The following is a 13,634-nucleotide window of genomic DNA, read 5'->3' on the forward strand; positions in this document are numbered from 1 at the left end:
CACAATTCACTGCCCATAAAAGGCAGCCAATTGTATCCATAGCCAGTGTGTGTTTGCAGGAGCCACAGTGTAAAGAGTGTCAGTTCATAAGGTAATTCTTTGTCACAACATTGCTGCATCTGTGCAAATTAAGGACAAGAGTCTGACATCTGTTGTCATGCCATTTCTAAAGTCATTTCCAGAGCAGAAAATTGTTGATTAGGATAAAATGTGAAAGAATAACAACTGGATCAGGTTTCAAATCAACACATTAATGAGTGCATCAAGTGCTTACATTGAAAGTGTTGTAATGTGGGACTTATTGTAATGTCATGGAAATTAAAATTTAGTGCGAGACTCACACAGGGTTCTACTGATTGGATGTGTAATGTTCTAAAACGTTCACTAGATGGTGCACAATGGCAAAAGACAATTGAACTGTTAGCCATCTGATGGACCATCACCCTACTGACAACACATGTTTCTCCCAATAGAGAAACTTGAGTAGTTAACTTTGCTTGATTTAGCATTTATAATTATTTTGTAAAGACTTCTATGGCTGATATTGGAAGTTTATTTTTTTAGTATTTTACCCATTGCATCATAAGCAGCAAGTTTATTTCTGTGCTATTTTATTTCCCATAATTAGACTACACCCATGTACTTTTAAGAATTCACTCTTCAGAAAACACAGATCAGGATAAATATAATAAAATGTATTCTGTTTCCTGATTCTGGGTTTTAGCTGTCACACAATAGTCGAAGGGGTGATTTGTTTTAACAACACACTGTCCTTGGCTACATAATCATTATTTTAGAGATTAAATGTGACCAGTAACCTTTCTGGAATACACATTGAAAGCTCCAATTATTAAATTGGCATAAGTCATGTCAAAACTCACTGACACAATAAATCAACCCCCATGTTCCTCAAGTAATAATTCATCATGTTAATAACTTGTGGCATATCATTGCTCAAGCATTTTAATATTACATTTGGAATGATTGTTTTGAGTCCTCGAGTCTGGCAAGGGCATCCACCCCCGCCCAAATAATAATAATAATAATCAAAAATGCATATACACATTTGATGAGTAAAAGTCTATTTTGTTAAATATATGAGGGGGTTATCAATGATCCAGATAACATAAAACTGCTTCTTACTGTCTCCCACACCAATTGCAACGTATTTTTAAGTCAAAAACAAGTAAGTATATCACTTTGAAAATGCTTATATACTTTAAAAATAAATATTAACACATTTTTGGCCTACAACACTTCCGAAAATGAGATTAAAAAGATATAAAAGATTTCCATCCCATTGTATCTAGATGAGCCTGCATCAGAAATCCCGCCTCCTCTGTTCTACTGACAGCATTCTTATCCAATGAGAAATCACATGTTGCGTGATTGATGTGTCAATCGACCAATCAGCGGTGAGATTACAGCTCTCTGGCGGTAGTGCACGTACAGCTGATTTGCAACCCGCCGAAGCTACAGCAGAGAAGGAGTAAAAATGTCGCTGGCTTCATCGCGGACCGTTCTAGGATCAGTGCCCTTTTAGGAAAACTCAGACGGCAGTTCGGTGAGTGGGACAGCCGTCACTAGTTGCATCCAAGGTTAGCGGTTAAAATCGGTCGGCCCCGTCCAGAACTGCAACCGTCAACAACAGTTTTACCCGTTTTGTGCAACGTTTCGGGCCTGCTGTTCAGAAAAACCCAGCATCGGTCGCCTATGGCAGCCATGATGAATGTTATTTACGACAAATGTAGAATTGTTGATAGAATTTTAGTCGGTAGTTGGTTGCTTAAAAGTCAACGTTTTTTCTCATATATCTAGAAAATGTACCACTGTGGTCATTAAATGTTTCTAAAATAAGAGGCGGAGCGGGAAAACTTGTCTTAAGTGTTGTATTTCGATAGTTATTTGTACATCAGAGCTGCTGATTATGAGCGCGAGACTCGCACAGTTCAATCACGCGCGCTGCTCATGCGCGCAACACATATCCCTACAGCATTAAAAAAAAAAAAGTTAATGAGTTTAATTATATAGTGGACGCTTGGACTGACACAGGACAGGACAGTTATTTGGGCCGAAGTAGAGAGCTATCCTCTTGCTACGTCTCGTCCAACCACAAGCGTGTCTTCTCACAGCAGCAGCTGAGCTGTAACGACCAGCAGACTCAAACAGCATAAGTGATTGTTGACACAAACGATGAACTTCTAACTTGCTTGTTTATCTTTTTGTAAGGTTTAACGTAAACACTTGTCAGTCTTCTTCTGAACTGTACCCACGAACCCACAGTGATGTAAACTCAGTGCTCAGACAGGATTTCTTTCCTAATTTCTAAATTCCCCACTTTATGCACAACAGTGTAGTTCAAGGCCTATACACATTTACATTTTACATTATAGGCCTTGTTTTGTTTAAAAACATGACTGAAGTGAAAAGATGATACTTTGGATACCTGAACCTAGTATGTACAATGTAATTGATGATTTATTTTGTGGATGAAGTATTCAAATATTTGACTTGCGTAAAAGCAGCAATACCACAATGTAAAAGTCCTGCATTCAATCGCTTACTTAAGTAAAAGTACAAAAGTATTATAAGCAAACTATACTTAAAGTAACAGAAGTAAAAGTTCTCATTATGCATAATGGCCAATTTCAGAATATTATATATCATATTATTAGATTATAATTATTGATGCATTAATGTGGTCATCACCTTGATGTTGGAGCTGGTAAACTTGGGTCTAATTTTGATCACTTTATACTGCTGGGTAGCTTAACCTATAATAAAATTAAAAGATGTCAGATTTTCAGTAACACTCTACATTTGCTATGTAGGACATGCGTAACAAACTTCAGCTCTCTGGACAGTTTGCAATAACGTCAGCTATTATGAACCTGCTCATGTCAGCCAAGTGCTGTTTGCTGTCAATGCTGTGAATTCAATTGAGGATGAATACATTTTTTTTAAAATATCTCTTCATTACATTTTCAAAATATTCTGGTAATGCATATAATGAAATATCAACATTATATATATATGTATAAAATATAAAACTGCCCACCCTTTCCTAGGGTGAATACTTTTTTTAACCCCTTAAATAATAATAACAATACATTTTATTTGTAAAGCGCCTTTCATGGCTAGAAGCAGTTAATAAATAAATAATATTTAGTATAAGTCAATATATTTCAGTTTTCCGAACAATTATTATAATAGCTTCTAATGCAGAGTTTGGCTTTCCCGCAGGATGAATGTTGGCATCGTTAAGGCATTAAGTAAATGGTAGTAATTAATATTATTTAGTACCAAAAATAATAAAGTCAACGGATTTTGAACTTTCAAGTTACTTTAAATGTGTAGATTACAGTTACAAAGTAAAAAACTAATCTTTAACCTTTCTAACCATGAAGTTTTCCTTTTCTCTTTTTCAGAATGAAACCTCTGCTGTGATGTTGCTATGAAAGATAATACGCTTCAAGAAACTGTACAAAGAAAGTGAAATGCTCTAACAGTTTCAAAGTGGGAGTCGTCTTATGTTTCCCTTTTTGTCTGGTCAACTTGAACCATAACCATTTAAGAACAGGAGTATACTGTAACACTACATTGTAAGGTGACCTGATCTGATAATTAAAGCCTCTGGAGCCTCCTCCCAACTAGAACGGTCAAATTTCAGTGCAGACATGGACCCATCTACTCGGGTGGTGGGTCTTGATGCCCAGGGGAACATGGTTTTCACAGTGGTAAAACCAGTAATGGGCATCTTTCAGGTGGCTTCAGAGCAAACTGGTAGTGTAGCACAAGGGGGCATGGGGCTACAGGGTCTATCTGAAAACACATTGATCCTCCCTCAAGCACAAAGCCAGAGTCCGCTAGACCAGAACCAGATGGAAATGCACAGCTTACAGCCTCATATTCAGATGCACCAGATGCAGGTTTCTGTCCCAGACCAGACTGAGGTTGTGACCCAGAATCAGGACCCGCCACCAAACTCGAGCACAAATTCAGAGTCTGCTACCCACATGCCTTTTGCAGAGGTGTCGTCACTCCTGGATCCCAACATGAAAGGATCTAAGGCTCGTAAGTGGCCAGCTGAATTCAGTTTCATTTCATTTGTGACTTCAAATTGAAAGTTAAACCTTAATATATATGATACGGGTAATTTAGATTTGATTAAATGCTATTGAGTCCCTGCCATGCTGATTAACTTCCTCCTGCCCTGCTCTTATTTTAGGGAAGTATCTCATCTCGTATGATGAAATTAAACGGCGCCTGCAGTCCCCGGAGAAGATGTCCCTGCGCTCCCTGGCAGCGTACACTCGGGTCAGCAGAGGCCCGGCCAGCAAGAAAACTCTTCTGGAGTCACTCAATGTACTCGGCCTCACGCCGAGCACAACTACCTCTGTATCCTCCTCTTTCTCCAAACTTACTGAAGGTGACAGAGATGTGTGTTAGTAAAGAGGGATATTTGAATTTGTGGAGAAGAGTACAAAAAAACGTAACTGTGTTTTCATTTGTGTATGTGTTTAGGCGACACCAGAGCTTTGTGTGACGATATGAAGGACTTTGCCCATGACTACATCGACTACAGCAACATGGCTAAACAGCTCATCCCCGAGACGAACACAGTTCAACACTGGTCCAAGATTATTGAAACTAAGTATGTACTGTATGTCCTCGTTGTCTTCAAGGCTTTTTTCCTCACAAACCTTTGGAAATCATAGTAATAACACTCTTTTTCTCTCAGGAACCATCTTGAGGATATGAGAAAATGTTTCATGGACCCGGTGAACAGTGGCGCGTTTGACAACGTCACTCACGGCCTGGGTCTGGGAATGTTGGACGCGGCACTGGACATGGTCATTATGGTTATTGAACAGCAGATTCGGATCCTGTCTGGCGCAGCGGCATCAGACCCAGCTGACTCTGGTCCGCCAATGCGCCGTATCCGCAGGCGCCACCGCAAAACAAGACCAACTGACAACGAGAACCCTCACAAGGTGTCTGGAGGGGTCAAAGAGCAAGGAAAGGTTATTTCAAAAGGCAAGGGGCGAGGCAGAGCCAGGAAGAAGATAAGTCAGGAAACTGCAGCTGCTGTTCCTATGGAAACCCAAGCAGAGCAGTGCAAGCCGGATGACGTGGAGAGTAACGTCCTCACCCTGGTTTCTGTTGGATATGAGACTGTTTCCTGTGGACTCAATGCAACAGGGACTGTTTGACACCTGGTCACATGACAAGTCCAAAGAACCAATCATAGTCCTACTCAAAGGGATGGAACACAGGCATCAAAGTATAACGTTACATCTTGAAATCCAACTAAAAGGAATAGTTGGACATTTTGGGAAATACACTTCTTGCAGGGAGTTAGATGAGAAAATCGATACCACTCTCACATCTGTGCTGTAAATAAGTAGCTGGAGCCAGCAGGCAGTTAGCTGGAAACAGTTAGCCTGGCTCCGTCCGCACACACAAACCGAGTGTAGCGCAGTGGCCTTACGGGTTGTTTTTCTGTACAAATTAAACAAATGAGACAACATGTTCATAAGTGAGCTTTAGAAGTTCTGCTGGGCAGATTTAGTTTCCTTTGGACAGAGCCAGGCTAGCTGCTTCCCCCTGTTTCCAGTCTCCATGCTTAGCTAAAATAACAAGCCGCTTCTTAAAACTTACCGTACACAAATGAGAGTGGTTTTCATCTTCTTGTCTAACTCTTGGCCAGGGCTGGACGAGGATAATAGTTCTGGCTGGAAATCTGACATCAGCACTTAAACAGTGACTGTTTTTGTTGAAATATTTTCCATGTGTACTGTTTATGACAGTAACATCTTTTATTTTTATTACCACAAAAGGAACTGCTGTAAAAAAACACCCAAAATAGTTATTAAGTGTCTTCAGATTCAAATAGTACATTTGCACGTTCTTAATCGATTCATATGTCTAATTGTTAAGCACTCTTGCAGTGTTTGTTTTACACCAGGCATTTTCCCAGCGCTCTGATTGGACGTGTGATGTAACAGCATCATGAAGCTCTGGTAGATCTGTGTAACTGGAGGCACTACATACTTACATACACAATACCTATTTATTTAAAAAAACAAAATCAACTCCCGAAGGGTATTTGGGATATAACGTAGTGCTGGGAGCATGTATTATTTTTAATAACACTAATCACGTCCATGGATTGTGAACTTATCTGTTTTGCAGCATTTAGCTGCACTTTCCTGTAGTTTCTTTCTCCTCTAACGCTCTCCCTCTCAGCTCCATCTTCTCTCCACACGTGCACTGACTGAGCGTTGTTAATCACAGTGTAAAAATCCAAAGTGAACTGGGTGAATCAAAGCCAAAACAACTTGGCAAGAAAGTTAATAAGCACATTTCCCAAAATGCCGAACAATTTCTTTAAGTGAATCCTCTCTTTCTTTAGTATCGGCTTCGGTATGTGTGTGTTCCAACTGAATCCTGTTACATAGTATTTCTTTATACTATGTTTTCAGCAAACAAAAATCCCCACCGATGTATGTATAAATGTATACAAGTTGAACACTGAGAAGACCTGCCTGTGCACAGGTGTACAGCCCATAATGTAGAACAGATAATATCACCTGGATTATATTTTTTGATTGTGGTTCAATGTCTCATGTGTCCCTGATGTATTTTTTGGTTAGATTTCCAATTGAACATCTATCGTTCTGTACTAGATTGTTAACTTTTGTTTTACTGGAACCTCAAGAGTTGAGTAAACCATAAATATTTAATTTTTATAACTACTTTGATTCTGTTATTGTCCAGCGATAGATGTCATAAATGGAGCAGGGTGTGCCTAGAGGAGTTGGTCATTGAGTCATATTTAATCTGGGAGCTCAAGTGACTCGAACATTGTAGCATTTTAAATCCAGAAGTCAGGGGTTCAGTCATATTGTGATGATGTCAAAATATTTAGAATAACTGAATTATATGGGGACATCAGGCTGAAGAATTGTAGCTCTGTTAAACATTTTGGGATAAAATGCCGTCTAAACAGATGCCAGGTGTCCACCTGCCTGTTCTGTTGTTTGGTTCCAATTTACTACTAGCTAAAAGGCATTGTGGGAGATTTTAGGGCGGTAAGAATACACTCAGCAGAGTCAGCCAAGTGCTAATACCTGAACTGCTCTCAACCCTACACACACACACACACACACACACACACACACACACACACACACACACACACACCCCCCTCAGGGAGGCGGGGAGTAAACAGCTTTAGTGAGGATTTGCTCCATATTAACCCTAAGAGGTGACAGAGCCAGCTGGAGTACAAGGAAGCCTCAAGTCTCGACAGGCGAGTAAACTGACAACTATTCCATTTTAGTCACAACAGCAGTGCGTGATGGGCGGGGAGTGCAGCAGTAAAGCGAGAGGGAGTCCAGGTTGAAGTTGGTTTTCCTCAAAGCAACAGCTAATGCCTCCAAAGACTGGCACTAAAAGAAAGAAATATGGCAAAAGAATAACGTGCAGTGTATTCTGCACAAAGTGTCACCATCAGCTGTAGCTCGGAGCAGAATGGGACACCCTAATGTGCCACCCATGTACACGTGCCCAAGTCCCCACAGGGATAAACGTAGATCCAGTCGACTGCAACCCTACACACCAGACGGTGAGTGGAACATGATGGATGTTTTACGGTGGGATGTAGATGTGGGATCTTGATACTGGCTTTGACATTATTGTCTTTGTAATACTTTTTATTCATTCACAGAAGCTACACACTTGTGTCAGTAATGCTCACACTTCACGTGCGCACATGGGACCAACCGGACCTAAATACTGTTGGCCGGTGAGCACAAGTTATAGTCCATAAGCCACACCCCCCCCCCCCCACCCCCAAAAAAAAATGTGGCCATTGTGCAAATTTGGAGGGATCGTGTCTTTTTCGAAGGTCTATGTCCCTAGTGTTGGAAAATGTATGATAGCGTTGCAATAGTAGTTTACTATATTATGCTATGACAAAGAGGCAGTATTAAAGACATAAAGAGCAAAGAGCTTTAAAATGATATATTACATGAAGAACAACACATAATAAACATAACTTTTGCAGTTTCTGATAGTGTTCAGAACTTTGCATTGGATTCTGTTATTGGGGCAGTTGCTTTCTGAGCTGCAGAAACACAACATATTACAAAAGAAAACGTAAAGACTTTAGAAAGAAATGTATTCTCTTCCAGGTTTATCCATTATTTGATATCTTCCTCATTAATTTTCCACTATTTTCTGACATTTTACAGAGCAAACAATTATTTGATTTATCTAGAATATAATCGTCAGATGAATTGCTCATTAAAATAGACATTAATCACAGCCCTAACACTAATAAAGACCTTTAAGCCCCAAAATATGCCTCCACACGCTTGTGTGTTCAGTTGATGGTTGGATGTTTGTTGGCTGAAAATACAATAATTGAAACTACTTATCGCTATGTGTCGCTGCCCATAAATTGATGGACCAGTCAAAATGATTGATAGAAAAGTAATTCATGCATTTATTTATCTTCTTAAGTCTTGACTGCTATAACCTCCTTTCTGGCGTGATCAAAGTCCCTCTCTTGCCTCCAACTAGTTCAGAATGCAGCAGCTTGTCTGCAGAAGACATCACATCCCACCAGCTTCTCTCCATTGGCTCCCTGTTTGATTTAGAATAGATTTTAAGATTTCACCGATTACTTTTCAAGCACGTCTTGGTCTGGCCCAAAGGTACACTGGAAAGGTTGACTCCCCAATGAGCCAGCTCGCAGCCTTAGATCCTCAGGTGGTGCCTTTCTGGACGCTCAAAGTCAAGACTTAGATCTAAAGGTGACGGTGGTTTTTCCATCAGGGCCCCTCGGCTCTGGAACTGCCTGAAGAGATGAGGCTTTTATCTTTCATCGTCATTCGTCTTTTCTCCACTATGTCTTTGCAACCTTTGTCTTTACCTTCATTTTGTCTTGTTGTTGTTTGGTCTCACTGTTATCATAACTTTATGGTGTTACATTGCTTTGCATCCTGCTTTTAAAAGTGCATTATTATTATTATTACTATTATTAATAAGTACTTTGGTTTATGAACAAATACCTGCAAAACTAATGAAATTCTCACCAACCACTGCTGTACTTTGTCTAGTGCTCTTTAGCAAATGTTAGCATGCTAACACATCAGCATTGTACCTGCTAAACATCAACATGTTAGCATTGTGAGCGTGGAAGCATGCCCATGTTAGCATTTAGTCTCACAGAGCTGCTTGTGTGGCTGTACATTTTAGTCTTGTTCAAACTGCCACAGAGACCGACACACATTTAAAAACAACTCATTGGATATAAAGCAGAACGAGCAGAGGCGGACATGTGTAGAGAATAAGTGCATCTTTGCAACACCAGTCACATTATTTGCAGGATTCTTTACTCCTGTTTTAATGGAGACTCCTAATTGTACTGCTTTTATTCTCCCAGTATTTTCTCATTTGTATGTTTTCATGATTTATGAGGAGCCCTGCTTCTCTCTCACCCAACTGTAATGCCGTTCAGAAGTCCTTTGTTCCCATGCATACAGCTTCCATACCTGCTTGCCTTTTATTTGTGCCCCATTTTATGACTTAACATGTCTCCGTGTTTCCACATGTCCCCACAGACAACCTAAATAATGCGTTAGGCGCTATCAGAGTCCTCGGTCTGGAACTGATTGCAGATGAACTTAAACCACATTTGAACACAGTGCTGACCAACATTAAGGAGAGGAGTGAGTTCCTTTACATTATTTTACACTGTGATATCTCATTTATAATGGGAATATATTCCAGGCTGTGCTATCCCTCACTATTCAGCTATAACACTATCCGCTAAATACATCAAAACATGTCATAGAAATGATGTTTTTTTTGTCTTTCAATTGAAAATGCTGACAGTCCTGCTGCCACATACAATTTACATATTTATGTCATTCCATACACGTATACTGTTCTTAATAGTGACTCCCACTCCCTGTGGCAGCTTTATCTTAACAGCTCCCCATTTGGAACAATAAAACCTGAAGCAAAAAGCACACGTGTGAAGGCTGAGGGGATCAGGTGTAGGACAGTTGTAAGTCCTCAGTAGACGTTACGCTCTATTTGTGTCTTCTAGCAAGAGAGCAACGAGAGGCAGACGAGGTAAAGACGGGTTTGAGAGAACACGTTAAAAATGAAGCTGAAACAGATTAAAGGAACAAATCATAACTTGATATTCTTCATCTTTCAAGCCAATATTTTCATTGGCTTTGGCCTGTTAAATAAAGTGATTGTAATATGTTGTGTGTATTTTTATGTGTAATTCCGCATGCATCCAGAGAAAGGCGCTGCTGAGCAGGTAGTGATCAGTGGGATTCTGCCCATCCTGGCCCAGTCTCTGAGGAACACAGGGCCTCTCACTCTGCTGACCGCAAAACTGGTGGCTGAACTCGCCAAGGAATGTAAGTTATTTATACAGATATACAGTAGGCTGGCCTATCATTTATTTATACATCGTTTCTTATTTAAGCCCCCGATTATCTGAGGTGCATTTCCTGTCGGCTGCCCTTAAAGCCTGCTGGATCTTCTTCATTTTTTAATCAGTGTACTTTTTCACGTTCTTTCATTGTTTGTTTTTTTGTTTCCTGTCAGCTGTGGTTTGTAAAGGTTTCGGTGATGCAGGTTTGGCTACGGCTTTGCTGTCCGTGCTGACCAGTCCAGACCAAGAACTGCTGCTTCACGCTGCAAGAGCCATCTCACGCATGTCGTATGACAGCTGTAAGTTAATGTCATTTAAAGGTTTAATGGTAATGCATAATGTCACAATCACAATCCGGTCTATTGCCAAGTAGTTTTTCACATGTTTTGCTTTAGTGTAGTTGTCCATAATATAAACATATTAAGAGAAATTAAATATACAAGAAAGTATTACAAAAATCAAGAAACATAACTATAAAATCGAAGAAATACACAAGAAAAAAAGAAAAAAAAAAGATACAAGAAATATAAATTTAGAATGGAAGAAGAATACAATACAAATATGAAATATGTACAATAAACACACATTTAAAATAGAAGGAAAAGTCAATAAAAATATGAATTGTGCCATTACATGAGACCGTTCCGCTCTAAATTTAAAATTTCCATTTTACATTGTTTGACATTAGGTCAAGGTTTTTCAGTGCTGTGAAGCATTGTATTATAAAAAGCTAAACAATCTCAAAAACTATTTTCTGTGCCTCTCTATGCCTTCAGCTAAGCTGCAGGATCTATTACTCCGTCGAGGGGCTGTTCCTCGTCTTGTTGCCATCCTGCTCCGCTTCCCTGATAAGGAGGCCCTGGAGGAAGTGTGCCTGCAGGCGCTCTGCAACCTCAGTGGCATGGGAGTGGCAGAGGAGGCTGGCATGGTCTGGGAGAGGGGTGCATCTGTGAGGCCGGGGGAGTCTGTTTTTCATGGCGTTTCTCCGCACACCTGTGGTTTTGCCTCCTCTGTGACTCTAGTATGTGTGTCTCAATGGGCTCCGGGTCAATACGCGGTCAACATCGAGGTTTTCCAGCGCTGCTCCTCCTCTTTTTGGAGCCTTCATGGGAACAAACGTACTGCTCGTTGGTTCCCGTTCTCCAGATTGGGAAGCTGCTCAAATCTGTACAAGGTGATCAAGTTCTCTACGAGGAGTGTTCCCAGAACCAAAAGTCTGAAGACTCGCGTGTTCCACACTTTCCTCTGACAGCTTCAACACTGCACACTGACCTAACTGGCACTTAAAACTCTGAGGGGGATTACTACGACCTCTTTATTCACACCACTAATTATTGCTACACACTGTTTACACAACATAATCTTGGACATATTCAAACAGCAAGTGTCTCTTGTCTCTTCCTGTTGACTTTTATCTTATACTTTCATTCTGTTTGTTGGAAGGCATTTTTACAACCACCTGCATAATGTCAAATACAGTCAGTTGCAGCTCATCTCAGTGATTCAGCTATTATGGGATCCTAGTACTGTTTGTGTTTTATTTGAATCAGGGATAAGGACAATGCTATAAATCAATGACAGGTATGTATCCTAACATAACAAATCAAAAGACACGTTATAATGATGTCCTTGCTGTTCATTTGTTCACAGTTGCTTGAAGTAATTGTGAATTTATTTCCCAAGCAGCAACATTGATAATGTTCTTTTCTACAGTGCATGCATTTCTATCATTTTAAATGATTTTCTTAATCTTTGACACCAACTTTGAACAATAAAACCTTGAGTTTTTAATGCGTGTGTATATCTGTCCATACAAGGTCATTGCTGTCCGGGTAAGTTTGTAAATAGTTTGTGCACACAAATAACTCATGTGCATGAATTTGTAATAACTAGACATACATACATATATTTTATGCGAGACAATTGTTTATGTTCTGTTAATTCATGCACACAAATGAGTGATTTGAGGGACAAATGACACAATACACAAACAATAACACATAAAACACATTCTTACGCAATTCGACAGCCCAAATTACCAATTTCTGTGAGTAGAAACAACGCTCCCTCTACAAGCACTAGATGCACTGAATGGATGTTGAATAATTGACATCCTTTTTGCATGTGGTGTTGCTTCATTCTGTCTCACTGCTTTGTGGGTGTCTCTTGACTGCTCCTAATACTAGGATGGAGTCTACATTTCACCGTGAGTGCTGTGCTACACTGTAACTTGTCTCTAAAACGTTTTGCAAATATGTCCTCAATCTGTCTCTTTCTATCCCTCTCTTACACTCTGTGTCTGACTTTTAGTTTGCCGTGTGCAGCCTCTCTGAACTTGAATACTAGAGTTTAACACTAGATGGCATGCATGTGCTTTGTAGAAACCTTTGTAGTCTTTGTACAGTTCAATATTAAAGAAATAGAGCGCCAGTTTGTGACTTTGCACACATGCTTACACACATGGACTAAACCTAATAATGTCCAGCTGCCTGACTGCACATCTCAGTGGATATTCTCAGATATCATAGATTTAATTGGTTTACTGTCCCCTGCTGATATGAAAGTGGTTTGTGATAGTATTTAGTTTAATTGAGCTCTTGCCCTTTAACTTTAAATCTGTTAAATACAAATGCAGACACAAATATAGACAGAAGTGTATCCCCTGTCTCAATCTTTCTCCCATTTCTCTTCCTCTAATTACCTCTCTTATTGGTTCCATCCCGCTCCAGGCGTCCAAACGCAGGGGCACGTCCTCTAATCAATCCTAACTTTATTACTCTGGGAGCCACTTAAATATTTGATGTTATAGAGATAAGGCTTTGGAATTATTTACACGTGGACAAGAGGGACACACACCTATTCTTGACTAACTTGATCCGGTGGTTCACTGTGCAAGTGGAACAAAAACATATTTAAATAAGAAAACAGCATTGAAGAGAGACTAACGGGCCTCAATATTCTCATTATGGTAGATAATTAGTGCCTTTAATTAAATCAGACCTAAATTGTTTTATATGAAAATAACGTTTGTCTGGGATGGCAAGAAACTACTGGGATGAAAAGACATTTGGTCTGGTGAGGTTTTTTTCTTCCTGTAAGGCCAAAAAACAGTAACTAGAAGTGAGAAGCTTAAACCTGTTAAACCATATCTAAAAGGTCGGATGAGAAA

At 39.8% G+C, this 13,634-nt stretch overlaps 2 protein-coding genes across 2 annotated transcripts; both read left to right on the top strand.

The window, feature by feature from the left end:
• The first annotated feature begins 1,439 nt into the window (after positions 1 to 1,439).
• Positions 1,440 to 6,758, top strand: LOC115024630 (uncharacterized). Its single transcript, XM_029456392.1, has 5 exons — positions 1,440 to 1,564; positions 3,429 to 4,074; positions 4,229 to 4,429; positions 4,525 to 4,654; positions 4,742 to 6,758. Exons 2-5 carry the CDS (start codon positions 3,678 to 3,680, stop codon positions 5,211 to 5,213), a joined length of 1,200 nt encoding a protein of 399 aa, XP_029312252.1. The 5' UTR covers positions 1,440 to 1,564; positions 3,429 to 3,677; the 3' UTR covers positions 5,214 to 6,758.
• Positions 6,759 to 7,560: 802 nt separating this feature from the next.
• LOC115024959 (rap1 GTPase-GDP dissociation stimulator 1-like) lies at positions 7,561 to 11,716 on the top strand. Its single transcript, XM_029456877.1, has 5 exons — positions 7,561 to 7,630; positions 9,633 to 9,740; positions 10,326 to 10,448; positions 10,639 to 10,764; positions 11,242 to 11,716. Exons 1-5 carry the CDS (start codon positions 7,561 to 7,563, stop codon positions 11,712 to 11,714), a joined length of 900 nt encoding a protein of 299 aa, XP_029312737.1. The 3' UTR covers positions 11,715 to 11,716.
• Positions 11,717 to 13,634: the final 1,918 nt, after the last annotated feature.

This window comes from Cottoperca gobio, chromosome 19, assembly GCF_900634415.1.
Source record: "Cottoperca gobio chromosome 19, fCotGob3.1, whole genome shotgun sequence".
Lineage (NCBI taxonomy): Eukaryota > Metazoa > Chordata > Actinopteri > Perciformes > Bovichtidae > Cottoperca > Cottoperca gobio.

Excerpts from the sequence above, each read along its gene's own strand:
- LOC115024630 (XM_029456392.1), top strand. The coding sequence starts at position 3,678 with ATGGACCCATCTACTCGGGTGGTGGGTCTTGATGCCCAGGGGAACATG. Across the intron at positions 4,075-4,228 it reads CATGAAAGGATCTAAGGCTC|GGAAGTATCTCATCTCGTAT; the intron begins GTAAGTGGCCAG and ends CTCTTATTTTAG. Across the intron at positions 4,430-4,524 it reads TTTCTCCAAACTTACTGAAG|GCGACACCAGAGCTTTGTGT; the intron begins GTGACAGAGATG and ends GTATGTGTTTAG.
- LOC115024959 (XM_029456877.1), top strand. The coding sequence starts at position 7,561 with ATGTACACGTGCCCAAGTCCCCACAGGGATAAACGTAGATCCAGTCGA. Across the intron at positions 7,631-9,632 it reads GCAACCCTACACACCAGACG|ACAACCTAAATAATGCGTTA; the intron begins GTGAGTGGAACA and ends ATGTCCCCACAG. Across the intron at positions 10,765-11,241 it reads ACGCATGTCGTATGACAGCT|CTAAGCTGCAGGATCTATTA; the intron begins GTAAGTTAATGT and ends CTATGCCTTCAG.